This window comes from Callospermophilus lateralis, chromosome 7 (assembly GCF_048772815.1).
Source record: "Callospermophilus lateralis isolate mCalLat2 chromosome 7, mCalLat2.hap1, whole genome shotgun sequence".
NCBI classification, from domain to species: Eukaryota; Metazoa; Chordata; class Mammalia; order Rodentia; family Sciuridae; genus Callospermophilus; species Callospermophilus lateralis.
The window spans coordinates 142,854,927-142,881,653 of NC_135311.1; the positions used below are offsets into that span (position 1 = coordinate 142,854,927).

Below are 26,727 nucleotides of genomic sequence, written 5' to 3' on the forward strand. Positions count from 1 at the left end.
GCACAATGGGAATGCAGGGTAATTCCATGAGGCTCCTGTGCACTCTGGCCCCTGTCATGTCCCCACAAGTGGAAATGGGGACCTGGAGGTGCCTTCCTTTGGGGAAAAAGCCAAATGGAGACAAAGCTTTGGAATGTCGCGGAGCGTGTAAGGAACATCTGCCAAGGGCAGTCCCTGACTGAGGCCCAGCCCCTGTGCCTTCTCGGCCCTGCCCGGGACACAGGCTCCTAGCAGTGCTTTAGGTGGACACAGGACTTAGCACATGGGCGGCCAGGCCAGCTGCAAGTGTTGGACTCTCTGTTTCTTGCAGCACTGCAGATGGAACCCAGGGCCTTGCACAGGACACTCCGTGAACGTCCCCCTTGCTGCTTCCTGTACTGGAAGATCAGGCCAAGGGTGGCCTGGCCCCTGCACGGGGCTCCAGAGGCCCAGGGTGCACGTCCAGTGAGGACCCAGAACACCCCTGGGCCTGGAAGTGAGAGGGTACTGCCTGGGGTCAGGTCTTGTGACTGCATTTGAAGACTTGGTCACTTGAGAAAGTGACCCGAAAGCAGAGGCTCACACTCGCACCCCTCTTCTGCACCTGTGGGCTCCTTCATGGTCTGTGGAGAACCAGGCTGGGGGAGTCCTGCAAACTGGCACCAGTGCACACCCCAGGACCTTGACTAGAGCCGCTCTCCTTCATGCTTTGCACCACTCCTTTCTCCCTGGCACCCAAGAAAGAGGTGCCTGTCACATGTGCTGTTCCTGGCCCCAGACCATGAGCCTCAGTGTGTCAGGTTCCCTTTGAGCAGTCTCCTGCCTTCCAAGGAGGCCCCATCTAGAAAGCCCCCCTCCTCCCTGGCGACCCCTGGTGTGGGCATCTTCCCGAGAGCCTGATGACTGGCCCACAGCGCCCAGTGTCTCCATCAGAGCTACATGGCCTCCTGTGGGCCCCAGCCCCTGCCTCCCCCGCGCTGCCCCTGGAGTGACCCCCACGATCAGCGGCACAGCGAGCGGTTGCACAGGGGTGCCTGGGCGTCTGCTGCCACCACGTGGTGGACTGAGGGGGTGCAGGAAGGGGACGGGAGGCCTCGGGGCTGCCACCGCCGGCACCGCCTCCCGCGCCCCGCGCCCCGGGGTTGGCCGCCTGGACTTTACTTTCTTCCAGTGCAGGAGACGGAAGGGCCTCCCTCTTCTGTAAGGAGAGGCTCGTGGCAGAGGAGGGCCCCCGCGCCTTGTGTACTTATGGCGCCCTCCTGGAGGCAGGGGCTGCCGGGAGCGGTGGCCAGGTGGCAGGGCCAGGGCGGCCTGGCCGCTGGACGTGTTGAGGGAGCGGGACGCGGGTGGGACAAGCCCTTTGGCCTGCGTCCTGGGAAGCTGGCACCGCGGTCCGGGAAGGCGGCGCCCACCTGGGCTCCAGGGCAGCTTGGCGGGGGCGACTCCGCTGGGTCCCCAAAGCTGGGCTCCAGGCGCTTTGGGGTGCGGCCTCCTCGCCGTCGCCCCCGTCGCTCCGCGGGGTCCGGCCGGGCGGTGTCGACCGCCTCGGGCCCGGGCGTGGTCAGGTCCGGGGCGGGGTCCGCGGCCCCAGCCTCTCACTTCCGCCGGACGCACGCGGGCAGATGGAGGCGGCGCGGAGGAGGCCGTGCGGGAGGCTGAGCCGCCGGAGGCCGCGCTCGGGGGACGGGTGAGGTCAGGACGCGAGGGGGGACTGGGCCCCGGGGCGGCGAGCTGGCCGCTCCTCGACTCTGCGACTCTGCTTCGCGGAGCCGCCTCTGGGCGCGGGCTTCCTGTCCCCCATCACCGGCCGCAGTCCTTCCTCCCCAGCGCCTCCCCGGGCCCCTGCTTCCTCCCACACTCCTCCCGGCTGACCCCCACTGTGCCCCCAGGCCTCCCGGCGGCCCCTGGTTTCTCCTGGCGGGCAGCGAGAGCCAGCCCTGGGCCTTGCTGCTGCGCATAGCGAGCTCGGATCAGGCCCTGGACGGCGAGCTGCTGCCCCCGCTTCCCGCTTTCCCCAGCCAGGTGTGTGGGCCGGAACCCACGGGGGTTCTCCCTCAGAGCTAGACGGGTTGTCCAGGCTCAGGAGGGCCCAGGTGCCACTGGGCATGGCCAACCACCTCGTTTTGCAGGAACCTGGGCCTGACCCCGAGCATACCTTGCCTCCTGAGACCTTCACCGTTGGACCCCAGGCCTTTTCTTGGACACCCTTTCCGTCTGCCCTGGGGGGCCTGGGCTGCTTCTACAGGGCTGGGTGTCACCCAGAGCCCCCCACTGGGTCCCTGACAGGACACCCTGAGCCTCATCCTTGCGGGACCCCCAGCGTCCAGGAGCAGCTGTCTGTGGAGGGGCCCCCAGCCTTGCAGAGCTGCCCAATGTGCCAGAAGGAGTTCAGCCCCGGGTGAGTCCCCCGCCCATCCTGCAGGCCCAGGGACCCAATCCCTTTGTGAAGAACCACGCCTGCTGAGGGGAGCCTGGGCCCAGCTGTCACCTTCCAAAGCCCCCTGCCACAGATGGAAGGTCAGCACAACCCAGTGACCCTGCGCGGCTCCCTGTGGCTCCTGCTGTGCTGGTCTGGGGTCTACCTGCAGTCCACCTTCCCGGGCTCTGTGTGCTGTGGGAGGAGGCCAGTGAACACTAACCCTCTGCCCAGATGTTCCAGGTCACAGGGGACGTGCAGCAGAGGGGGCTTCTAGGACCAGCCAGGCTATGGGCTGTGGGTCTCCTGGAGAAGTAGCCACATGAACACCTTCCAGGGCCAGTGGGGTTTTCAGAAGAAAGGCTTTGTTTTTTTTCTGCCAGATGCAGTCTTTCAGGACTGTGTCTCACAGACATAAAAGGGGCTGGGGATGTCGCTCAGGAGTAGAGCACCCCTGGGTTCCTTCTCCAGTAACCAAAACAAACAAAAATGACTATATTTTTATGTCTTTTTTTGGGTACTGGGGATGGCACCCCGGGGTGCTTAAGCACTGAGCTACATGCCCAGCCCTTTTTATTTATTTAAAAATAAAAATTTATTTATTTATTTTATTTAGTTGTCAATTAACTTTCATTTTTTAAAAAATGTATTTATGTGTGGTGCTAAGAATCGAATCCAGTGCCTCACACATGCTAGGCAAGCGCTGCACTGCTGAGCCCCAGCCCTTTTTATTTTGAAACAGGGCCTTGCTAAGTTGTTTAGAGTTTTGCTAAAGCAGACGAAGTCCTTGAACTTGTGATCCTCCTGCCTCAGCCTCCCTTGTGTGGCTGGGATTACAGGCGGTGCCACTGGTTTGTGCCTCTTTCTTAAGTAAGGGGGTGGAACCTCTTCTTTTGCTAAGATGCAGTACATGAACTACCACTTTGTCCTGCGTCCTGCTGGACCAGCTAGTTATCTGTGGTCTTGGGCCCTCCTGTTTGGTCTTATTGAGGGTGTCCACCATGGGCATGGGGTCAGGATGGTAGTGTTCAAAAACACGTCAGGCTGAAACAGCTCTACGGGGCAGATGTCCAGGGTACATGACCTGGAATCCCCTGGACAGGATGACCCAAGTCCTCACAGAACTGTCTGGGGAAGGCATGTGGAAGAGGGACTGGTTCCAAGAACAGGCTGAAGCCCATGGTCCCTGAGGGGCTGAGGGGCTCTTGGGGACTTTAGGGTACCTGACTGGGGGCTGCCAGTAGAGAGAACCACCGGTGGTCACCAGGACCTGGGAGCAGAGGGGAGCTGTCTCGGGGGTCAGGTTTGGCAAGGGAACTTCCTGCTGTGGTCAGGGCCACTCAGCCTTTGGGCCTGATGTCCCCTTGTCATCAGAGGTAGTTGGTCATTCTGGTCTTCTCTCGCAGAGAGGGGCCTTTCTGGCCGTCTACCTGGCACATTCAGGCCGTGTCCTGGGAGGTCTATAGGACAGGGAGCAGGCATCTGGTTGGCCAGCAGCATGTCCAGAGGGTCCTTAGGACTCACAGTTCCATGCGGCTCCTGGGCAGGCCAGCGCCAGCTGCCCAGATCCGAGAGAGAGCCTCGGGCGCATGCCCAGGCCAGGTCCTACTGGAAGCCACCTCAGAGTCCTGCTCTGAGGGGTGCCACGGGGAAGTGAAATGGAGGCTGTGATGGCCGCACAGATGGGGTAGAGGGGCACAGAGCAGAGCCCAGGGACCATGGTGCTCGCCGCCCCACTCGGAAGCGCCTGGTCTGAGGGTGGCTGTGGGAGCCTGAGCCGGGTGGCAGGAGGCAAGGGGACACTCTGCTTACAGCCTGGTGGACTCTGGGCCATACAGGTGGACATCTAGTGGGTTGCTTCAGGGGGACACTGGCCATGTGGCTTCCAGGAAGACCTGGGCTCAAGTCTTAGTTGAAGCCACTGCTCAGTCCCTGGGCATCGTCCCCAGCAGCTCCGTTGAGCACCTCTGCCAGGCCACCCTCTGGGAGTTACAGCTGGGACCTGGCCTTCCCTGCCTGGGCTGCTGGTGGGGTGACACTGAGCGTGGAGCCTGCCTGCTGGTCCAGGGGCCTCCCTGAGCTCTCCGGCTCTGGTGGGTTCCTTCCTGCTGCCCCTCCCTGGGGCCATTGTTCCAGAGCCGCCTACTCCCGGAGTCCAGGGAAGGCCCCGCCCAGCTGACAGTCCTGCATGGGGCTTGCTTCTTCCACGGGAGAGAACATTCTCAGGCGCAGTGGCGCCCCCCTGTAATCCCAGTGGCTCTTGAGGCAGAAGGATCCTAAGTTCGAGGCCAGCCTCCGCAACTTAGCAAGGCCCTGAGCAACTTAAACCCCGTCTCAAATAATAAGAAAAGGGCTGGGGATGTGGCTCAGTGCTAAAGCACCCTGAGTTCAGTCCCTGGAACCAAAGAAAGGGACTCAGATCCCAGGCCTGAGCTGGCCGCCTGCTGCCTGCTGCCTCCGCTATGAGGTTGGTGAGGTGCTCTGCAGGTGCTCCTGCCTTCCTGCTCAGGGGGCTGGCTCTTCCCTGACGGTGCTCCTGGAAGATCTGCCCCCCAGCGTGCGTGACCTCCTGCTGTGGAAGGCTAGGGGGGCAGGCTGCCCATCTCTGCTGCTGTCCACCTGTAGATGGGCTTTTGGGGTCAGCCCCATGATGAGTGTACTTTGTGCCAGGCAGGCATTGAGTCCTCTGGGGCTGGGGCAGGAGTCCAGGGCCTTGTGGCCTCTGGCTGGAGGCAGTTCTCCGGCAGTGGGCAAGGTTCCTGAGGTTGATGTCCCTGCCTCTCATTCTGACCAGCTGTGGAGAAGGCCCCTGGGGTCCTCTCCAGCAGGACCTCTAAGGAGCACAGGGGGAGGCGTGGAGGTGCCTGTCCTACGGCCAGTACTCTAGGAAGGGGCTGAGTGACCGTGTCTGTTCTCTCTCGCAGGCTGGCCCAGCTGGACGTGGACAGCCACCTCGCACAGTGCTTGGCAGAAAGCACGGATGATGTGGCGTGGTAAACCGCCGGTGTCCAGAGCAGAGCTGCTAAAGGGGGCTCCTGGCCAGGCTGCCCTCACTGATCACCTTCTCTCTGCTCCTGAACATGCACATTAAAACGGGTGTGGGCTCTCCCGCCTTGCGTGCTAAAGCTGGGACGCTGGCTTCCTCTGTTTCTGATGTGGGAGTCGGGCAGAGTCCTGACCACTGTGGAGAGTCCATGGCCCCGGCCCCAGGTGGGGAGGCTGTGCTTTCCCCAGAACTGGGCACCTCTGCCCGCACCACCTGTGTGCACTCAGCTGGGCCTGCTCAGGGCAGCATGCCCTCCCCGCCGTGAAGCCTGACGGGCTGGGCCAGAGGGCCAGGCAGCTTGTCACTGCTGGGACCAAAGGACCTAGAAGAACAACTTGGGGCAGGGAAAGCTTTTATTTTGGCTGCGGTTCAGAGGCTTGGTCCTTGTCCTCTCAGCCCCTTGCTCTGGCCTGAGGCGAGGCAGCGTGCCGTGGTGGAAGGGCATGGGGCAGGACCCCGCTCCAGAGAGGGCAGCCCGGAGGGAGAGGGGGAGAGCTGCAGGGGAGACACGCTGTCCAGGGCAGCCCCAGCTCCCACCCAGGCAGCCCATTCTAACGGTGGACAGTCAGGCTGTAGCTCTGTCCAGCCACCTTACCCCTGGATGTTCCTGCATTAACACAGGAGCTGGGGCTGGGGCTGGGGCTGGGGATGTGGCTCAAGCGGCAGCGTGCTCGCCTGGCATGCGTGCGGCCCGGGTTCGATCCTGAGCATCACATACAAACAAAGATGTTGTGTCTGCCGAAAACTAAGAAATAAATAAAAATTAAAAATATTAAAAAAACCCCAAAAAACACAGGAGCTTAGGCCCCTTGAATCCAGACCAGATCACAGCCACACTGTTAACCCCCTGGTGTGCTCACCTCCACAGGCAGGGGCGGTGTCACCAAGGGTGGCCGTCACAGCGGGGTGAGGTGTGATGTGTGAGCAGGGGCCATGAGGTCTCCAGGACAGAGAGCTCCCGGGAGTGCGTCCTGAGGCAGGAGAGGTGATGCACCAGGGGCCCTGCGGCCTCTTTGCCGAGGGTCAGTGGTTCCCCAAGCAGGGACAGGCCTGTTCCTGTCAGCCACCTTTGGTTTGGTTTGGTTTTTGATACCGTGGATTATATCAGGGTGCTCTACCACCGAGCCACACCCAGCCTTTCCTGATTGTGAGACAGGGGGCCTGGGGCTTGGGTCCTCAAGCCTCAGCCTCTGACTTGCTGGGGGGACAGGTGTGGCCACTGCCCTGGCTTATCAGCGACATTCGTTCAGGGGATTGGGCCGCTTTCTCCTGGGGCCTGGCTCAGGGGTTCTGAGGAGCCAGGTTTTGGTACTCAGCAAGGCACAGGGTCCCGTGGGACGAGCAGGACATGAAACCCAGGGTGACATCCAGAAATCGGGATTTTCCTTTTAAAAAAATGGCTTTGAACAAGCTTTGAAGGCACATGCAGGGAGCGGGCAGCTCAGGGCCAAGGGTAGGCCAGGCTGCATCCTGGGGCACTTGGGAGCCTGTCGAAGGGCCACTGTGTTGGGGTTCTGCAGAGCAAGCCTGGGAACCGTGCGTGGACTCACGGGAAGGTTGGGATTGGCTCTTGTCCTGAGGTCAGGGCAGGCGGTTGGGTCCAGGCTCATGGCCCCAGCGCCGGGCAGGGAGCCCGAGGCACTGTCCTGAGTGGGAAGGCTGCTGGCAGGGGCTGGAGTCCCAGGGCTGTGTCTGGCCAGGGCAGAGGGCATCCCAGCCAGTAGAGGCCCAGTGGCGTCCTCTCCCGTCCTGATGCTGGCCCCCAGCGACTGGGCTGGGTGGTGAGCAGGGCAGGGGCCTTCTGTGCCTTCCTGCCAGGCGGACGGCCTGCAGGGCACAGCTTCCCGGAGTCCAGCCCTCCTCACGCAGGCACTGCCTTGCTGCCCTGTCCCAGTATCTGGTGGGGAGGGGTGGGAGGGACATGGGCGGAGCATGGGGTTCCAGGGCTGGCATGTGCCGTGCCCTGGTCCAAACCCAGGGAAGGCCTCAGCTTGGCCCAGCCAAGACGCAGTGTGGACTGGGGGAGGGTGCAGCCGGGACAGTGCGGCCCACTGGTAGGATCTCGAGGGTGAGGCCACGCGTGTGCGTGAGGGGACAACGGGACTGTGAACCAGAACTGCTCTAGGAGACAGTCCGCCTGTGGAGACGGCCCCACCCGCTTCCCAGAGGGGCCTGCACACAGCGACCACGAGACGAGCGCTTCGTTCAGTCTTTAATAGATGCACAGGAACAGGACGCCGTGGCCGTGCGGGCAAGGACAGCGTCTGTGGCCCAGGCGTGTGGGACGCTCACGATCACCAAGGCACCAGATGTCATGAACAATTTCCAAAAGCTGTGCTCTTGTGTCTGGACTGTTCGAAGCCAAGCTTCGCTACATCCCTCACTTTCTTTAATTTATAAAACAAATTCCTACATATAAAAACGCCCTCTCCCGTGAGCTCAGTCTCACCGACACCTGTCTGCAAGCAGCTGCGCTGGCGCCTGGCACATTTGGCAGCGTGGCAGCGTCGGAGTGAACACCCTGAACTGGGCAAGCCAGGGGCCAGGGGCTCCCAGAGGTGGCTGCCCCCGGACAGGTGGGCTGCATGGCCCTCAGACCAGGGCTCGGGGGCGGGAGCTCTCCTGGGCCCCACAGGTGGCCTGGGCCTCTGTCCCTGGAGGGGGTCTCACTGGCTGAGGCTGGGAGTGCTGCAGGGCCACCTGGGAGCCCCAGCTGGGGTGGGGTCACCTAACGCACCAGGGCAGCCTGGGAACCGGAAGCACTCCACATGCCTGTCCAGCACCTGGACCCAGTGTGAATTTGTGACATGCCCAGTGCCAGCTGCTGCAGTGGCCTCAGGAACCTGAGTGTGTCAGGGAGACTGGTCTACCCAGGTCTCTGCGCAGCAGGGCAGTGGGCCCTGCACCTTGCACTTGTGATTGTTTCTAACATGACCTCCTTGGGAGGCCCCCGGGGTGAGACTGGCCTCCACACTGCCTTGTGGGGAGCCAGAGGGCGTATGGCGATGTCCCCAAGGCACGCTAGGATAGCTCTTGGGGACCAGAGCCACCCGGCCACTGCAGCACAGGCCTCCCACACACTGCCCAGGGGCTGGGGGGCTGAAGAGGTGGCTGGCCCACCGAGGGGCTGAGGACTTGGCTCTCCTCTTTCTAGAAACCTGGGACGCAGCCCTGACCTGACCATGCGGCACTGCCCTCCTGGAACCAGCGCTGGCTCTCGGGGCTGGCTGCTGACCGTAAGGCCAGTGTCTCTCACACTGCTTTTTAAATCTCTGAGAGTATCATGTGACTGATAATTTTCCAAAAACTCTGACACAGAACACAAGAATCCCGGAGGCACTGGTCAGCGTCTTCAGACACATTTTGTGCAGATTTTGTTTTCAGATTTTATTTTTCCTTTTTTTGGTCTACTGGTGCTTTGGTGAGCGACGTCTCAGCATCTCTGGGACCCCAATTTCCCCACCGGGTCCATGGAGCGGGCAGGTCAGCTCTGCCGCTCTGGCCAGGGCATCAGGACCAGCCCACTGCCGCGGCTGGTCATGCGCGTGGTGGGGGAATACTTGTAAATGTCACATCAGGAACTTACCGGGATCTAGAAAACGTTCCGGATCGGCAAAGGTTCCTTGTGCAGTGTACCCCTGCAGGCACTTGGACCCCGTCCCCACCCACATCCCGACTGCTCCCAAGCTCGGCTCCTCCTCACATCTGGGCTGCATCTGCAGGTGCCACTCGGAAAAAAGGCATCAGAGGGACGCTGGACACCATCGGGACATTTTATTCCTCAGGACACAACACTAACTCTCCTGCAGGAGCACGTTAGTGCCTCGAGTTCTGCTTCTGTGGAAAAGGTGCACCTTCGAGATGGCGAGTCTCCGCCTGGGTACGCCGCGGTGGTCCACCACGCAGGTCCGAGAAGCCATTCCCCAGCACGAAGCCGGCCTCTCCAGGCCCAGATGCCAGGGGCTGCTCTGCCCAGAGGCGCCTGCCTGAGGGATGTGTCCCTCCACAGTCTCGGGCCAGCGTCCCTCCCTGGCTGCCCAGAGCCTCGTGCCCAGCCTGGCATGCATATGCTGTGGTGAAGGATGAGGTCACGGGGTCATTCACAGGTATGTCCACGGCAGAGACGCACGAGGCCTCACACGGACTCCTCGGTGGAGAGCAGAAGCGGGTTGATGTACTCGAAGCCTTCAAACTCAGACTGGTCGATCCTCTTTATGACGTCCCTGGAAGCACAGAGAAGGGGTGGGTGGGGGGCCGCGTGCCTGCTCCCTTGGGCTCTGCTGAGACCCCCTTGCCAGACCCATGGTAGAAAGGGAGGCCGGGAGGGAGCCGAACTGGAAGCAGCTGGTGTCCGGCACCTCAGCTCGGCAGCTCAGGAGGGTGTCCCGACCCTGGGCTGCCCCAGCACTCACTCATCATCTGGGGTCAGCTGCACGGGCTCGCTGGTGAACTGCGTGTCGAAATTGTCCAGGCCGTAGTCATCAGTGATTTGCGGCTGGAAGGGAGGCAGGGCCTGCTTCTTCTCTAGCTGGGGAAGACCAGGCGAGGAGCCTCAGATAGTGCCGTCTCCACCCCCAGGTTAGTCCTCGGCACTCGCTCAAACCACAGAATGAAATAGGAGAGACTCTGCTTTTCGGTATGCCTTGTAGTTGGATGCCGAACAGCCCTTCTTCTTAAAACAGAACCTACAGCTGGGCGCAGTGTCACACGCCTGTGACCCCAGCAGCTTGGGAGGCCGAGGCAAGAGGATCTCGAGTCACAGCCAGCCTCAGCAAAAGTGAGGCGCTGAGCGACTCAGTGAGACCCTGACTATAAGAAAATTCAAAACGGGGATGGAATCTGGCTCAGTGGTCAAGCACCCGAGTTTAATCCCTGGTACTCAAAAACAACAACAAAAAAACACAAAAAAACCTTCTCTCACCCATTCACTAACTCACCTAGGAGAAAATATCCAACAGCAGAGAAATTCAACTCAAAAACACTGGAGGCCTGGGCTAGGCAGGCCAGTCCCGGGTGGTGAGGCGCCCCACCCCAGGCAGAGACCTCCACGCTGGCCAGCCTTGCCTGAGAGCCACTGCTGCCGAACTGGGGAACCGGGGCTGAAGTCGGGGGCTGAGGTTTTCTTCTGTTCTGTCTTAGGAGCACAGGTGCTGGACACCCGGCAGGGCCCTGCCTGTGCTCTGGCCCACAGTGACTCTGCTGAGCAGGGAGTGCGCACCAGGCAGCAGGCCCCTGGTCCCCAGGCATAGCACCCACCCCTGGCCACAGTCCATCAGGCTCTGCTAGCTGAGGTGTGGGGGAGCCCCAGCCCTGCAGGACTTGGTCCACAGTGTGGCCAGGTGGGGCAGGGGCCGTCCCTGGGTGACCGGTGCTGCCATCAAGAGGACGTGGGACGGGCTTGCCCCGCATGCTGCGGAGGAGGCAGAGAACTGCAGACACCAGGCCTGGAGCCTTGACGTCCACTGTATTCACACACTGCTAGCCAGGCTTCTGCCTCAGCCACGGGGACATCCCCTCCCGGACTCCTCTTCCCCAGACTCGGCCTTCCCGCCCGCCCTCCCTCTCTCCCCATTCACTCCCTAATTCACTCCCCCGTTCATTCCTCCCTCACCCATTCATTAATTCCCTCACCCATTCATTAATTCCCTCACCCATTCATTAATTCCCTCCCTCACCCATTCATTAATTCCCTCACCTGTTCATTCCTCCCTCACCCATTCATTAATTCCCTCACCTGTTCATTCCTCCCTCACCCATTCATTAATTCCCTCACCTGTTCATTCCCTCCCTCACCCATTCATTAATTCCCTCACCTGTTCATTCCCTCCCTCACCCATTCATTAATTCCCTCACCTGTTCATTCCTCCCTCACCCATTCATTAATTCACTCCCCCGTTCATTCCCTCCCTCACCCATTCATTAATTCCCTCACCTGTTCATTCCTCCCTCACCCATTCATTAATTCACTCCCCTGTTCATTCCTCCCTCACCCATTCATTAATTCCCTCCCTCACCTGTTCATTCCTCCCTCACCCATTCATTAATTCCCTCACCTGTTCATTCCTCCCTCACCCATTCATTAATTCCCTCACCTGTTCATTCCTCCCTCACCCATTCATTAATTCACTCACCCGTTCATTCCCTCACTCACCCATTCATTAATTCACTCCCCTGTTCATTCCCTCACTCACCCATTCATTAATTCCCTCACCTGTTCATTCCCTCACTCACCCATTCATTAATTCCCTCATCCGTTCATTCCCTCCCTCACCCATTCATTAATTCACTCCCCTGTTCATTCCTCCCTCACCCATTCATTAATTCACTCACCCGTTCATTCCCTCACTCACCCATTCATTAATTCCCTCACCCGTTCATTCCTCCCTCACCTGTTCATTCCCTCACTCACCCATTCATTAATTCCCTCACCTGTTCATTCCTCCCTCACCCATTTATTAATTCACTCACCCGTTCATTCTCTCACTCACCCATTCATTAATTCACTCACCCGTTCATTCTCTCACTCACCCATTCATTAATTCCCTCACCTGTTCATTCCTCCCTCACCCATTCATTAATTCACTCCCCTGTTCATTCCCTCCCTCACCCATTTTTATTAATTCACTTACCCGTTTATTCATTCACTCGCCGTCCACCAACTCGTCCACTTAGTCATTCTCTCACCCATCCACCCACTCGCCCACTCACTCCCTTCTCACTCCCCCCAGCTCATCCACTCACACTGTGGGTGCTGCTCTCCTGTACAGGGCCAGGCTTGTCCCTAAACACTGAGCTCCGGCTGTGAGAGGCCCCATCTCTCCTAAATGGAGTTGCCACCTGACAAGTCCAGGAGGTCTGCCACGCTGGGTCAGCGCCCTTCCTTGCCAGGTGTGTAGGGGTCGGGGATTGAGAGGAGACAGACTCAAAGCTGGCCTTTGAGGCACTGGACCCCCCAGCTACTCCCAGAGCAGCTTGGGCCACATGGCAGACGACCTGGCCACTCTGGACCAGCTGTCACCACTGTCTCCCGTGGAAGAGCAGAGCTAGTCAGAGGCTCTCCTGCACCAGGCGGGGGGTGGCTGATCCTGGCCAGGTGGCAGAGCATCAGTCACACTGCAAGCAAACAAGCCCACCCACCCACCTTGGCTGGCCCCCCTCCCTGCCCGGGAGCCCAAGTCGGAAGGGAATCGGGATGCCAGAGAAAGGTCTTTATCGTGAGGCTGGATGGGTGTGTGGGGGGGTGGCCGTCTGAGAAGGGCCTCCTGCAGGGAGGGGCAGAGGAGGACAGGCTCCTGCAGATGTGCATCCCAGGCCCAGCTGTGGGGACAGGACTCTCCCTCCCCCAGGATGGCCCGCTTCTCTGTCAGTATGTTTCAGTGTTTCATGATAAGGAAGGGTAAGAGGGGGCATTTCTTGAATTGTCTTCTCCATCTTAGGTCTGATGCTTGAAAGGGACTGAGATCCACAACAGGAGTCGGAACTGGAGCCGGGTGCTGGCCCTGCCCTGGCCTCTCTCTGTGGAGGGCGAGGCTGCCTCGCTCTCCCTTTGAGCCACCATTACATCCTTCTCTCTTGGCCACCCTGGCCCCTCTCAAGCGATATTTGTTGAACATAGGCTGGTGTGAGCCATCATCCTAGGCCACAAGGACAGAGCAGTGGACGCAGCAAATTCTGCCTTGGAGCCCCCAAGGCCAACAACCATCGGGGCAGGAAGGACACAGTAGGCCAGGCTGTGCTTTGCCGCTGAGGGCCAAGGGCCAGGGAGATCAGCCTGGGAATAGCCATGCAGGCCGCGCCCTGCCTGACAGGCCCTGTGGCAGGAGCACGCCCTATACGCTGGGGGACGCGTGGGGCCCTGAGAGGCTCAGGAGGAAGGACGGGGGCAGGCGGGAGGTCCCTGGACAGAAGCTAGGCTGGGTCCATGATGTGGGGTGGGGAGGGGGATGTGGGCAGAGGGCCGGGTGGGTCCTCCTTGCCCTGAGCCCCTGGCGTGACTGGGCATGTGTCCGTGTGAATGCATGTCAAGATGCACCTCCACAGGGACGAAAAGGCTGACTGGCGGCTGATGTGGTGACAGCCATGACCTGCAGGGGACAGCCACCTCAGGCCCTCGGGCTTCTAAGGAGCAGGTGTCCCTCTGGCCTGCAGGGCTGGCCCTGGATTTGGGTGATGCCTGGTTTGTGAAAGAACAGACTGTCAGGATGAGCCCCCTACTCCTGGAGATGGAGCTGAGCTGGGTGGGGGCAGGAGGGGTCCAGGAGGGACGCATTTCCCACTGAGCACCTGCCCCGGGCGCGGCCAGGTTGGCAGTGGACAGCTGAGTGTCAGTGTGGGTCAGGGGCGGGGTCACCTGGGACTGCAGAGCAGTAAAATCAAACAGAAAACAGCAAAGTTCTCTCTTGAAGTCTCTGCCCCCAGAGAGGAAGGGCACGGGCTCTGGCTCTGCCATGCACAGCTGCTGGGCTCCAGGAGGGGCCAGGGCCTGCCTGGCCACCTGACCCGCCCCCTTCCCAGGGTCCCCAGGTGTGCAGGACAGCCCTCTGACTGGCTGTGCGGAAGGGAGCCCGCTCTGACCACAGGGCCAGAGTGGACGTCGCTGCTGTGGCACAAAGACCAGGCGGGGCTGGGAAGCAGACGCTGGCCCTGAGCTCTGCCCCGCTGCCTCCCTTCACGGGCTGTTCGCATCACGGAGACACACTGCGGCGGCTTCTCTCCAGTCCCAGGAACCCACCAAACCCACCCTTGAGTGTGCTGCCACCACCTGTCTAGTGACTAGTGAGGGCAGACTGAGACCAGGCAGCTTTTGGAAACTGACTAGGACACCAAAGAAATTGCCCAGAGATGGCCAGGAAGTGCCACTCATGAGCTCGCTGGCCGAGTTCTCTTTGTGACCCCCTCACTCCTGGGGCCCATGCCCTTCATTCCCATCCTGGCAGCCCTGGCTCCATGCAGTGGGGCCCCACTAAGGAATCCGAGGTGCGTGGCCCTCCCACACGGCCTGCCTGGAGGCCTGCTCGCGCCTGGGATGCACAGCTCCCCGAGGCCTTACCAGGTCCCAGTCGATGCTGCGGAAGAAGGCGTGGGACTTGATGTCCGAAAAGCCAGTCTGTGGCCGGCAGCCGAGCCTCTCCTTGGGGTCCTGGGGTCAGGTTCAAACAAGGGCCAGTCAGCCTCCCAAGACAGGCCATGCTCAAGAGGAAACCCCGCCACCCCCCATGGAACTCTTCTGCAGACGGGCTGGGCTGCTCTCCCCTCCTCCTGGGCAGGATGCCCACTCTGTTCTGTTAAGATGAAGGCCCAGTGAGGGCAGGGCTCCCACACCCAGGACCCAGAGCCCTCCACGGAGGCCCCGGGCCAGGCGCGGGCAGGCGTGTACCTTGTTCAGGAACCCTTTCAAGACGTGGGAGGCTTTGACGGAGAGGAACCGGGGGATGCGGATCGGCTTCTCCAGGATAACTGCCAGGAGGGAGCAGGGAAGGGCCTCACTGAGCCGGCTCTGCCCAGCACTTGCGGCCTAAGCCCACTTCTGAACAGGGCCTCTGGGTGCCCTGCCAGGCCCCGTCCTACCCTGCAGGAGGGCTCCACAGGCTGCAGACCAACTGCTCCCCACACTCAGCCCTGTCTCAGGCGCAGGGCAGCCTCAGCACACTGGCCAGCAGAGGGCGCCGAGGGACAGCCTGGCCCCTGGACCTGCATTCCCAGGACAGTGGCCTTGACCAGGGCAGGTGTCAGGGCTTCCAGGAGACAAGGGCCGGGGCACTGTCCAGGCCTCCAGCTGCGCCTGGCCTGGGCGGAAGGGGGTTTGGGCTAAGTCAGGGCTCTCTCTTCAGGTCACCCATGGTGACGTGAAGCGCATCACCACCACATGGCCGTTCCCTGACTCGGAGCCTGCGAGCCACGGGAGGGTGGCCAGCAGGAAGCCCGGGAGCACCCTGGCCCACGCACCTTGGAAAAGGTAGTCCTCTGTGTTCATGTCAGGGTTGTCGGTGATGATGTCGAAGGGGGAGCGCCCGGCCATCATCTCGAACATGAGGACGCCCAGCGCCCACCAGTCCACGCTGAACCCTGGGAAGAGCCGTCTTTGGTTTGCTTGACAGGCTCAGCCAACACAAATGGGGACGCTTCCAAGCTGGCGCAGCCTCGACCGAGGGAGCCCGCATCCTCCTCGGCGGCTCCCGCCACCCACTGTCCTGGGCCTGTCTCCCTCGGAGCTGCAGGACTGTTTGCAAGTTGAGCTGTCACCCTCGGCCCACACTGTGGCTCCCTGGTGGCCACCTGGGCCTTCAGTTCTGCTCGGGCGTCCTTGATACGCTGCCCACCTAGTCGTCCTCCCTTTTCTGGGGGCTGAACCAAGGAGGGGTCTCACCACCGAGCGCGACCCGACCTTCTAACGTTTGATTTTGAGACAGGATCTCACTGGGCTGCCCAGACTGGCTTGGAACTTACGATCCTCCTGCATCAGCCTCCCAGATCGCTGGGATCACAGGCGTGGCCACCATGCCTGGCCAGTCTATTTCTTGTTTCTGCTTTTGTTTAACCGAGTCTGGAAAGCCCCCAAGACAGCACAATGCTCCCGTGACCCCTGCTACATCCACTCTCCGGCCTCCTGACGTTCAGGTGGTCTGTCGGGTACTGTCTTAGCGCATGGGGAGCCTCGGATTCTGCCTAAGGACAGCAGCTGCCGCCACAGTCCAGCTGGCCACCTGCCCTAACTAAGTCAAGGCCCTGCCCGCTCGGGACTGTGTTTTAGTCCACTGCCTGGTCTTCCTGCTCTGGCCACTGAGCACCTTCAACCAAAGCAGCTCCTGGGGCCCAGGTACTCCGAGGGCAAGGCCTGGCTGGCCTGCCGGCTCCACCTGGTCTCCTGGCACAGGTATGTAAACTGGTGTGCACACGCAGCACACCCTCCACACACAGGTGAACGTGGGTGCATATGACGTCCCGCTGCCGCCTCCCACCCAGAGCAGGACGGGAGCAGAAGGCGCGTCTGCCTTCCCGGGGACACCTCTTCCCCTGCACCTGAGCTGGTGCCCACCGATGCAGGGCACCTGCCCTGACCCCTGCCTGTCCTTGCTTCCTCATCCTCTCCGAAAGTCCTTGCAGGACCCTCAAGGACCGGCTCTGGACACCAGGAGGTCTGCAAGGGCTGGCAGGCCAGGCAGGTGACCACCTTGCCGGGACCCGCGGGGTGCGAGATGGCCAATCGAGCCTCTCCCTGGTGGCCAGGCAGGCCTTGCCCTGGACTCTGGGGGCTGGCCCGCTGCCCCGCCTCCCTCTCTGCTTGAGGGCAGAGGCGTGGCCACGTCTGCTCCTGTGTGGCACCCACTCACCGTACTCCTCTCCCCGCAGGATTTCCGGGGCGATGTAATTTGGGGTTCCGCAGAAAGTGCTGGTGGTGTCCCCAGGGCCCAGGCCTTCCTGTGGGGACAGATTCAAGGAGGGGACTGTACATGGACTACAGGTGGAAGGGCACCTTGGAGCCCCACCATCAAGCTGTATCCAGGTGGTGGGCATTTCTTGGGGTACCAAGGGCAGGGCAGGCTGAGGTGCTGTCCCCCTGGACCACAGGAGGGTAGGGGACCTGGTGCCAGGGAAGGGCAGCTGCTCACCTTGCACATGCCGTAGTCTGTCAGCTTGATGTGTCCATCAGCGTCCAGAAGCACATTGTCCAGCTTCAGGTCCCGGTAGATGATCCCTCTCTCATGCAAGAAGTTGAGAGCAATGCAGATCTCAGCAGCGTAGAACCTGGTGGGGCACCTGCTGTCAGCAGCGGAGGGCGGCCCGTGCAGAGGTCCAGCCGGAGGCCGCACTGCCTGACCCAGCTCCTGGCCACTGGCTGCGTCTTCTGTGTGACGAGCCAATGAGTGGCCCCCCAGACCCAGAAGGCACCCAGCACCACTGGACGTGAGGGGAATGCAAGTCCAAGGCACACACAGGCCCCTTGACCACTGGGTGGCCACAACGACAGCACAAAACGGCCAGAAAACGCCCGCGGTGAGTGTGGGGAAACTGACCCCATGCCCTCTGCGGTGCAGCCACTGCGCACAGCAGGAGGGACGGCCCTGGAGCATGAAGACAGAACTCCAGGTGACCGGGCAGTCCCCCTCGGGGTGGAGGCCCAGAGTCAGAGCAGGGCCTCAGCTGCCCGCCAGTGCAAAGCGGCTTTATTCCCAGTAACTGAAGCGCGGGGGTGACCCGAGTCCAGGACCCGTGAATGGGAGGAGGAGGCCAAGTGTGTCCACCGCTTGGCCTTTAGAAGGACATCCCGACCGCGGGGCACAGAGCAGGATGAAGACACCAGGCTGAGCCACGTGGGGACAGAGACCAGCGCACCACGGGGCGCTCCTCTCAGGGGCCACCGAAGGGACTCAGGGTGGAGGCGGGTGCCACTGACTCAGGGGACGGGGCTGTGGCCTGGGAGGTGGTGGCAGGACGGCCACACACAATGCCACCACGCTCACGCTGGGAAGCGGGCCGTGTGCACACGCCGCACAGGCTCCGTCCCCAGAGGGTCCTGGGGACTCAGAGCTGCAGGGCAGGTGGGGTACGGAGGAGGAGAGCTGGTGGGGAGGCTGCTGGGGGCCGCGCTGCCCGAGGCTGGCAGAGGCTTGTGGGCAGACACCCGTGCCACGAGAAGGGGCAGGTGGCCCTCAGTCCTTTTCAAAGGAAGCGGAGGCCGCTCTTCCTGGCACGCTCTGCCACTGGGCAGTCTGACGCTGGAGCCCACTGCTCCCAGGCAGGGCCTTGTGACATCAGGGCCACCCCCAAGACCTGGCTCCCGGAGGAGGGTTGCCCCACACAGTGTCCTCAGACCCCTGAGGACAGCTGCTCAGAGAAGGCAGCGGCCACTCTGCCCTTCCTCCCAGCTCCTGCCGACTCCTGAGGAGGTCCTCATGCTGCCCCGTCTCTCCGTGCCCCGCCCCGCCCCGCCCCGTCTCTCCGGCCCCGCCCCTCCGCCCTGCCCCGCCCCGCCCTCCGCCCCGCCCCGCCCGGCCTGGGACCCACCTGGCGTGTTCCTCCGGGAGCTTCCTCTGTCTCTGCATGTGGAACATGAGGTCCCCACCGTTGACGTACTCTATGACCAGGAACAACCTGCGCAGGAGACAAGGGGCCGGGCTCATGTCCCTCAGCAGCACCTGTGGCCTCACCTCGGGCAGAGCAGCTGAGAGCTGCCCGGGAGTGGCCACTGGTGTTTGGAACTGGGGATGCCCTGCCACCAAGCTGCATCCCAGTCCTGTGACTTTATTTTGAGACGCAATCTCTCCAGGGGCCCAGGATGGCCAGGATCAAAGGTGTGAGGCCCCCGAGCCACAGGGACTGCAGGGGCCGGCCACCGTGCCTGCAGGAACTTGACCTTCGATAGCAGACAGAGCTGCCTTTGGCTGCTGGCCTGTAGCCTTTCATGTCCAGCTCCTCCCAGGTGGCCCAAAGAGGAGGAAACCAGGGACCCAGGTGGCTCCTGGGACCAGCAGGGACAGCTCAGACTGAAGGCGGCTGAGGCCAGCTCTGTGCCTGGGCTGGTGGGTGTGGCTCTGGCTCTCCCAACATCTAAGATCAACCCGGGGGCAGACGCAGCCCAGGGCGCCAGGCAGAGGACCTGGACGAGGAAAGAGGGACCGGTTAGCAGCTGCATCCTCCTGATCTGCCCTCCAGGGGTAGAGGCCCGAGGCCTGCTAGGTGGGGACCGTGTGAATAGATGACCTCTGCCAAGGCACAGAGGCCTGGACAGGACGCAGGGAAGGGGGGGCAGAGCCGCAGGACCACCTGGAGCCGAGCCGGGTGAGGGACCTCGTGGGGACCTCCATGGTCTGCTGCCTCGTCTGAAGGGATTCCTGGGAGGGCAGGCCAGGAGCCACAGAGGGCCAGCCGGGGTGGTCTGGACCAGGGACGAGGGCGGCAGGAAGGGGCGGGCACAGCTGACCAGACCTGCCAACCACCAGCAAAGACAGGAAAGGGTGGGACTCTAGGTTGTAGCCTGGCCTTCAGGCCTCAGATGGCTGGGGCCACTGAGGTGACCATGAGTTCAGGATCTCGACTGCACAGGTCCCTCCAGTCTCCAAACCCCTGGCCAGAGATGGGCTTCCTCTTACTGGTAAGACCGCGCCCACACGTGGTGAGACCACTTCAGGGAACCAGACCCAAGTCCGGTTTTCAGACACGCCCTGCCGGGGCACGGGGTGGATCTGCGCCCTCGGCTGCCTTGGAGCCCAGGCTGTTGGCCCCAGGGCACTGGCTGCTCCCCTGGCCTGGGGTCTGGACAGCAGGGAAGGGACCAGCAAGTCCACTTCTTCCTGCAGGGCGGGCACAGGCGAATACCCTTCATGGCAGCCGTGCCCATCCTTCGCCTGCCCTGGGCTCCAGGAGAACTGGCCCGTGACAACGGAGACTGGAAACAACAGCTGTACACGCAGAGATCCGCCGGGTGGAGCCGGGACGGGGCAGTCTGCGTGGGGCTGGGCAGGCCTTCCTTCCTGCCTCTGCGGGATGCGTTAGGGACACGGCCTGCCTTCACTGCCCTGGGCCTGCTGGTCCTCTGCTGCTTGCTATGAGAAGACGCAGACGGACCCAGCCACAGAGCCACATGCACGGTCCTGCCTGGGGCCCAGGAACCTCCCAGGACCCCGACCCCACCTGGAGGGAGCTCGAGCCCCCTGTGGTGGCCCAGAGCAATCCCCCACTCAGAAGTCACCCTGGATCCCACCACGCCTGCACAACACCACGCCGGATGGTCCAGAGAACGGCACCAAACGCCCTCGGCTCCTTCAGCGCAGGACGCCTCCAGGGCTCCCTCCCCTGGGTGCCGCCCAGGCGCCCGCTGCCCTCGGCCAAGCCCAGTGTCTGCACATCTGCCTACAGCTGCAGCAGGAAGGCCCAGGGCACGAAGGGGAGCAGCCACGCGTCACTACATGACGACTCACCTCCCCAGCGCTTTCTAAAATTTCTTTTTAAAATTTATATGTATTTTTAGTTGTTGATGGACCTTTATTTGATGTGTTTATTTCTATGTGGTGCTGAGAACTGGACCTAGTGCCTCACATATATGAGGCAAGGCTCTACCACTGAGCCACACCCCTAGCCCTGCTTTTAAAAACTTTTGAGATGGGGTCTTCCTAGGTTGCTAGGGCCTCTACACATGCTGAGGCTGGCTTTGAACTTGCAATCCTCCCGCCTTACCCTCCCGAGCTGCTGGGATGACAGGTGTGGCCACCACGCCGGGCTGCTTCATGGTGCCCACACACTGGTGAGATCTCCCAGTGACGCGTTTCTCTGCACACCCCCCGTGGTGGAGAGATGCATGAGGACATCGACCTCCTACACATCACCGAGTCTGCCTGCCCCTAAGTGGTGGCGATGAGGATCACAGCTGTCACGTCCTTGCCGTGTCGGGACATTCCGAGCCCCTCTGTACTCTGACTCATTCATTCCCAGACCTCCAGGTGGACTTCTGCACCCGCCCGATTTTACAGACGGCACAAACAGGGACAAGAGGGGAAGTGGGTTCCCAGCCCACATCACCATGGCAACGAGCCCTGCCCCAGACAGCCTGGGTGAGCCCAGAGCCCACCCCCGGCAATGCCTTGCAGGGTGGCCAAGTGACGGCAGACAGGAAGGGGTTAGCCCAGAGAGTCCAAGGCCCGGAGGCCGCGGCCCTCGGGGCAGCCTGGGCACCAATGCCCTGTCACACCAACAAGACAGTGACAACCACCAGCAACAGGGACGGGCCAGAACCCCCGACCCAGGGAAAGACACGGAGGCGGTGCTGCCGGGGCAGGTCCAGGGTGGCATTTGCAGGTGGGAGGGGAGCAGGCAGCCTCAGCTGTCCTTGAGGATGGACTCAGAGCTGCAGGCGCTGGGGCAGGGGTGCGCCGGGAAAGTCACAGGGCGCAGGCCCCACTTCCCAGGTCAGGAGACGCTGCCTGCTGGAGGAGAGAGCTCCCACAGGAGGAGTCGGGGGGCGCCCCCACGGGCTGGACACAAGGGGGACACCCTGGGCCAGCAGCCTCAGGGCACCCTGAGAGAGGACGGCAGGGGTGGCTGGCCCAGCAAGTGAGAGGCCCGGGTCTGACCCCCAGCAGCACACACAGAGGAGGGGCTGGGCGTGGCGGTGCACCCCTCTGACCCAGTGATTGGAGGCTGAGGCACAAGGATCAGGTGTGAGACCAGCCTCAGCAACTTAGCGAGATTCTGTCTCAGAACTAAAAACAAATGTACACCAAAGGACTGGGTGCTGCTGGGCAGTCGAGTGCCCTGGGTTCAGTCCCCTGTCCACCTGAGCAAGGAAGAGGGAAGGCAAGAGGGAAGGGAAGAGGGAGGGGAAGGGAAAAAGTAAACTTCCTGAACAACAGGTCTGCTTCTGCCAGGCACCGGCCCTCTTCTCACCCCACACTGCCTCCCAGTCCTCCTAGAACCTTCTCCCATCACGGAAACTTCAAGTTTCTTTGGGTCCTTTGTTAGTGGAAAAGACACCAGATGGGCGGGTCCAGGAACTGGGGAGACAGACTCTTTCTCCAGCAGCGGGGCAGGGGCAGCCCCTCAGGCCTGGCAGAGCCCACAGCTCCCCACACCCCCACCCTGCCCTGGACCAGCACCGCAGGCCTGCAGCGTGCAGAGAGGTAACAGGCCCTTCTGTCCTGCAGCGGCCGATCACTGTCCTGGCACAAACACCCAAGTGTCCACTGCCCACCAGGGCTGGCCAATGACAGCAGCCAGAGAGGAGCATCAAGAGACATCAGAACCAAGAGGGATGACACTTCAGTGTCCCCAGAGTCACTTCCACACAGAGCCCAGGAGCTTCCGTGGAGGGAGGCCTCCCGGGAGGAAGCACAGCACCCCAGATGCCGTGGGAGTCTGGTGGAGGCAGAGGCCACACCCCACTGCATCCTCATGCCACGGCCGAGGGACCTGGCTTGGGACAGCGTGAGTCCAGTGGCAATAACATGTCCCCGCCCCGATCTATCTCGTTCCAAGAGCTGCCTGTCGCCTCCTGATTAGGTGCCAGCGATGACCTATTCCACTGGAGCTCCCTGTGTGGTCCCCACAGCAGGTGACATGCCCTAGCAGCAGGACACAGCTTCCCTCTGCCCATCAGTGGACAGAGGCCATAGCCATGGGGTCCTAGACAGACTCTGCTGCTCAGGGCTTCGGGACGACTCACCAGCATGTCCCCAGTGTTCCCAAGATTGTACGATCAACCCACGTTTGACAAAAATAACCCCCTAAATTCCTGCGAACCTGGCCAGTACCTCCACCTTTCTCTCTTTGGAAAGCCCGTCCACCAGCTGGAGCCTGTCCAGGACTCAAGGACTGAGCTGCATCTAACCACGGCAAGCATTCCAGACAAAGAGGGCACAGCAGGTGGGTCACAGGGAGGCTGGGCTGCCCCACGCTGGTCCTGCAGAGGCCGCCCTCCTCTGCCTCACTGCAGGCACAGTGGCCCAAGCACCTGGCTCGGCCCCCCCAGGCTCCTGGAGGCCCTGGGCCGTCCTGGCAGTGGGGCAGGGGCTGGCTCCCCGTTACTAGAGGCTGCATGGGAACCCTGGACCCACCGACCCTAGCATGTCCCTCCTCTTCAGCCCTCCAAGGCAGTGGCCTGAGGGCTGGACCTGGCAGCTCGGCTCCTTTCCACCACACCCCCACACACACTGACCCCTCCCTCTGCTCCGGCTGGGCGCTCTCCCAGCCCTGCCCGCCTGAGGGCTGTTGGGCCTGCCTCGTCCAGCTCCCCTGGCTGCCAGGCCACAGGCACCCTGCTGGGGAGGGGCTCCCCCTGTTTGCTCCTCACCCCCAGGCCGAGCTGGCCAGCTGCAAGAGAGCTGGCCACGCCTCGAGAGCCCCAGGCCTCCGCACGTGGCCCCGATGCCTGCGCAGCCCAGTCACCATCTGCTCTGCCTGTCCTCGGGAGACCCAGCCAAGGTCCTCACACGCCACGGCTCCTGCCACTCCTCTGCAGGGTGACTAGAGTCACCAGCTGCCCCAGAGCCCCTGCTCTCTGCTGTCCCTCCTGAGGCTCCCTGTGACTGAGCCCAGGGAAGCTACTCTGCTCCACAGACAGGCTACCCCCACTGCAGCTGCCCAGGTGGCATGCCGCACTCCAAGCCACCTGGGCCAGGACAGAAGTGTTCGAGGGCCTCACAGGGCATGCTGGAGGGCTGGAGGCCTGCCCCTCCTCCCGGTGCGAGGGAGTGGCAGGGTGCAGACCGTCTGGCCCGGGTGGAGCGGGAGGGGTCTGCGCAGAGACATCACCTCTGTACAGTCTGTAGGTCACCACTTTCCCGGAGCAGCTTGACCGGAGGGCTTCCCTGTTTTGGAGACTTTGTGGCAGTGACAATTCTGGCTACTACTAGGACAAGGTGGACCGTCTAGATGCGGGGTCCGGTCTTCCTGTGAATAGACGCTCATTCCTATTAAAAAAGCCACAACGTTGGCATCTGCGTGGCAGAATCAGTGCTTGGTTAAAGATCTGGGCATTCCATACGGCTGCTCAGTGACGCGGAGGACGTCCGAGGAGGACGTCGAGCAGAGCGGCGCCACTGGACCTGGGAGGAAAGATAGTGATCCTCGTTTCTTCCTATCCCGAGGCCCCTCTGCGGAGGGTGAGCCCACGTGGAAACCACGTGGAAACGGCGGTGCCCTATCTACCAGGTTCCCCGTCAGCGGCCAGGGAGCGCCTGTGACCTGCTCTGCTTGGTCAGCTTCCTGTTAAATGGGATCCTGCTGGGGAGGGGACCGTGGCTTCCCCGGCCCCTCACAAGAGGCCTGGCAGAGTCACCCGTGCTGGCTCAGGGGAACCAAGGAGCCAGGTAAGTCCTCAGGTGCCCCATTAGGCTCAGCGGCTGGGACAGCAGCTGGCCACAGCCGAGAAGCTCCTCCCAGCCAGTGTCGGGCCAGGCCGGCCCCCGGATCAGGAGGGTCTCACCACGGTCCAGCAGTGTCCTGGTGCTCGGCTCCTCCCCTGGGCCGTTTTCCCAGCCGCTGTCTGGCCGTGGGAGCTGTGGGCTCCTGTGGGCTCCTGTGGGCCACGGTGCCAGCAGGGCGGGAGCCTCACAGCAGGGAGAGGCCTCGGCAGCAGCGGCTGGGACCAGGCCCAGCTGTGAGCCCCTCCAAAGGATGGGGTGGCAGGAGGGCCGCACCCGGTAAAGACAGCCAGCAAGCGTGGACCAGGGCCTTTGCTCCTACGGCTGCCCAGGAAACCCTTAAGACGGTCCGGGGGAACCTGGGTGAGCCTGGGCTCTTTTTTTTGGTACCGGGGATTGAACTCGGGGGCACTCGGCCACTGAGACCCATCCCAGCCCTTTTTTTGTTGTTCCTGGTGCTGAGGATTAAACCCAGGGCCTTGTGCATGTGAGGAAGGAAAGCACTCTACCAACCGGGCTATATCCCCACACCCCCAGCCCTTTCTCACTGAGTTGCTTAGTGCCTCACTTTGCTGAGGCTGGGTTTGAACTCGCCATCCTCCTGCCTCAGCCTCCTGAGCCGCAGGGATTACAGGCCTGCCCCGCCAGGCCTGGTGCGGGCTCTCTTCTTTGCCCACTCTTTCTAGGGGTCGTCTGTGGTCCCGGAGGTGTGCTCTGACTCTAAGAGGCCTAGGACGCTGCCGTGGACCTGCGAGGGAGGTCCCCATGCCAGCTCTGCGCACCCAGGGGTCTCCTGACACAGGTAGCGCCTCACTACTTCTTCCCTCACTACGAGTGGGTCACGTAAAACCAACCACCATCACGCTGCACTTGGACAAGAAGTGCGAGTTTCCCTGTTTAAAAAGTTTCATGTGACACATTGCTGGGTACCAAGGGCCAGAATTGACCAAAGCTGGGGACGAAAGAGCACAGGACACGGGCTGCTCCTGAGCAGCTCACCTGTGGGGAGACAGCCTAGGGGTCGAGGCAGGCACAGGGACACAGCTGGGGAAAGACAAACCCGGCCACCAGTGTCCGGGGACCCCGGCTGGTGACAGATTCAGTGAGAAGTCGGGTGTGCACATCAGTCCCTCCTGCCAGGCCTCCCTCCACTGGGAGGGCAGTGCAGGAGCCCTGTGGTCACAGGAGAGGCCGCACACGCTCTCCTCTGCTCCAGTTCTGCACACGCAGTACTCACACCTAGGTCTCTGGAGGCTGGGCGCAGAGGCCACACCTTGGGCCACCTGGTGGAAGCGAGTCTGGAACAGTGGACTCTTTTAGATCTGTACCCTACCACTCCACGCAGGGAACAAATGGAGTCAACGCTCTTCTCTGGAGTCTCACCCTCTGGGAAGGGGTCGGGACTGTTCTGTAATGGGGAGCCACTGGCCATGGCACCATGGGGTGCTCGCAGGGGACCACTGACGGGGCTGGGCTCTGGGAAGGAGTGGGAGGGGAGGCGGGCTCCAGCAGGCAAGGCCGGCAGGAGGGCCAGGAACCGGGGCCTCGACACAGGAAACGAGGATTTTACTTGCTGGGAAAAGGTACCAGGAGCTTTGGCAAAGGGGAGGCAGTTCAGAGTGGCGTGCCTCCATGGGCGGGCGTGGAGCCAGGCGCAGAGCGGAGGCGTGGGGAGCCCCAGGGAGACGCCTCTCGGGGGGCTGGGTTCAGGCAGGAGGGAGACTCAGGTGGATTCAGGAGGTGCGACCAGTGCCCATTTCCCAGCTGGGGCGGTGGGGGGACAGGAGCCTCACAGAGGGGGTGGGGGCCAGCTCCCCGAGCAGGACGGGAGCTCAGCTCACTCCAGTGCTCTGCGAGCAGGTGACAGGGCCCTGAGAGGCGAGGGGGGGACGGAGGGAGCCTCTGCATAGGGCTGGGCCACACCCAAGGGCTGAGTCGCTGTGAGGGGAGAGGCCTGCAGTGGAGGCTGGCCTCGGTGGGTGGCCAGTCCCCTGCACACAGGTGGAGTGTTCCCTGACAGGAAGGGCGGCTCACTGGGCCCAGCTGCACACCACGCCTCAAGCTGAGGTTTTAGGTCAGCTGACTGGGCCATGCCACACCCAGGTGGCTGGTCACAGGCCCCTGGAGATCAGCTTCTGAGTGCGCAGCTGGGCGGGGCCCCCTTCCCAGTGTGGGTGTGACACCCCACAGAGCAGAGGTGGAGGAAGGCTGGACCTGTGTCCCGCAGGGCCGGGGCGTCTTCCTGCCATCGGGACTCCTGCTTCTCAGGCCTTTAAACCACACCATTAGCTTCCCCAGCCTCCGTGGTCTCACGGCCAACACTGTACAGTAAAGCGGTCCTCTCTCTCTCTCACACTGCTGCCTCTCTGGGAACCCCGAGGACTCCCGATGCTGAGTCTCTTTGGGCATTGGGGGTTTGGGCATGTCTTGGG

The 26,727-nt window shown here is 62.0% G+C and overlaps 2 protein-coding genes across 4 annotated transcripts in view; one reads left to right on the forward strand and one right to left on the reverse strand.

Moving 5' to 3' along the window:
* The first annotated feature begins 1,546 nt into the window (after positions 1–1,546).
* Positions 1,547–5,520, forward strand: Faap20 (FA core complex associated protein 20). Its single transcript, XM_076863440.2, has 4 exons — positions 1,547–1,666; positions 1,869–2,001; positions 2,109–2,377; positions 5,320–5,520. Exons 1-4 carry the CDS (start codon positions 1,602–1,604, stop codon positions 5,390–5,392), a joined length of 540 nt encoding a protein of 179 aa, XP_076719555.2. The 5' UTR covers positions 1,547–1,601; the 3' UTR covers positions 5,393–5,520.
* A 3,931-nt stretch (positions 5,521–9,451) lies between these two features.
* Prkcz (protein kinase C zeta) overlaps positions 9,452–26,727 on the reverse strand; it is an 87,626-nt gene continuing 70,350 nt past the window's right edge. The window contains exons 11-18 of one of the 3 annotated variants that reach the window (XM_077109988.1): positions 18,447–18,533; positions 17,051–17,186; positions 16,772–16,859; positions 15,387–15,506; positions 14,818–14,897; positions 14,491–14,580; positions 9,854–9,969; positions 9,452–9,664 (exon numbers count right to left, since the gene is read on the reverse strand). In XM_077109988.1, the coding sequence (XP_076966103.1) occupies positions 9,577–9,664; positions 9,854–9,969; positions 14,491–14,580; positions 14,818–14,897; positions 15,387–15,506; positions 16,772–16,859; positions 17,051–17,186; positions 18,447–18,533 (805 nt within the window). In that variant the 3' untranslated portion in view covers positions 9,452–9,576. The remainder of the gene's footprint in view (positions 9,665–9,853; positions 9,970–14,490; positions 14,581–14,817; positions 14,898–15,386; positions 15,507–16,771; positions 16,860–17,050; positions 17,187–18,446; positions 18,534–26,727) is intronic. The other 2 variants (XM_077109990.1, XM_077109989.1) reach the window with 2 other exon arrangements.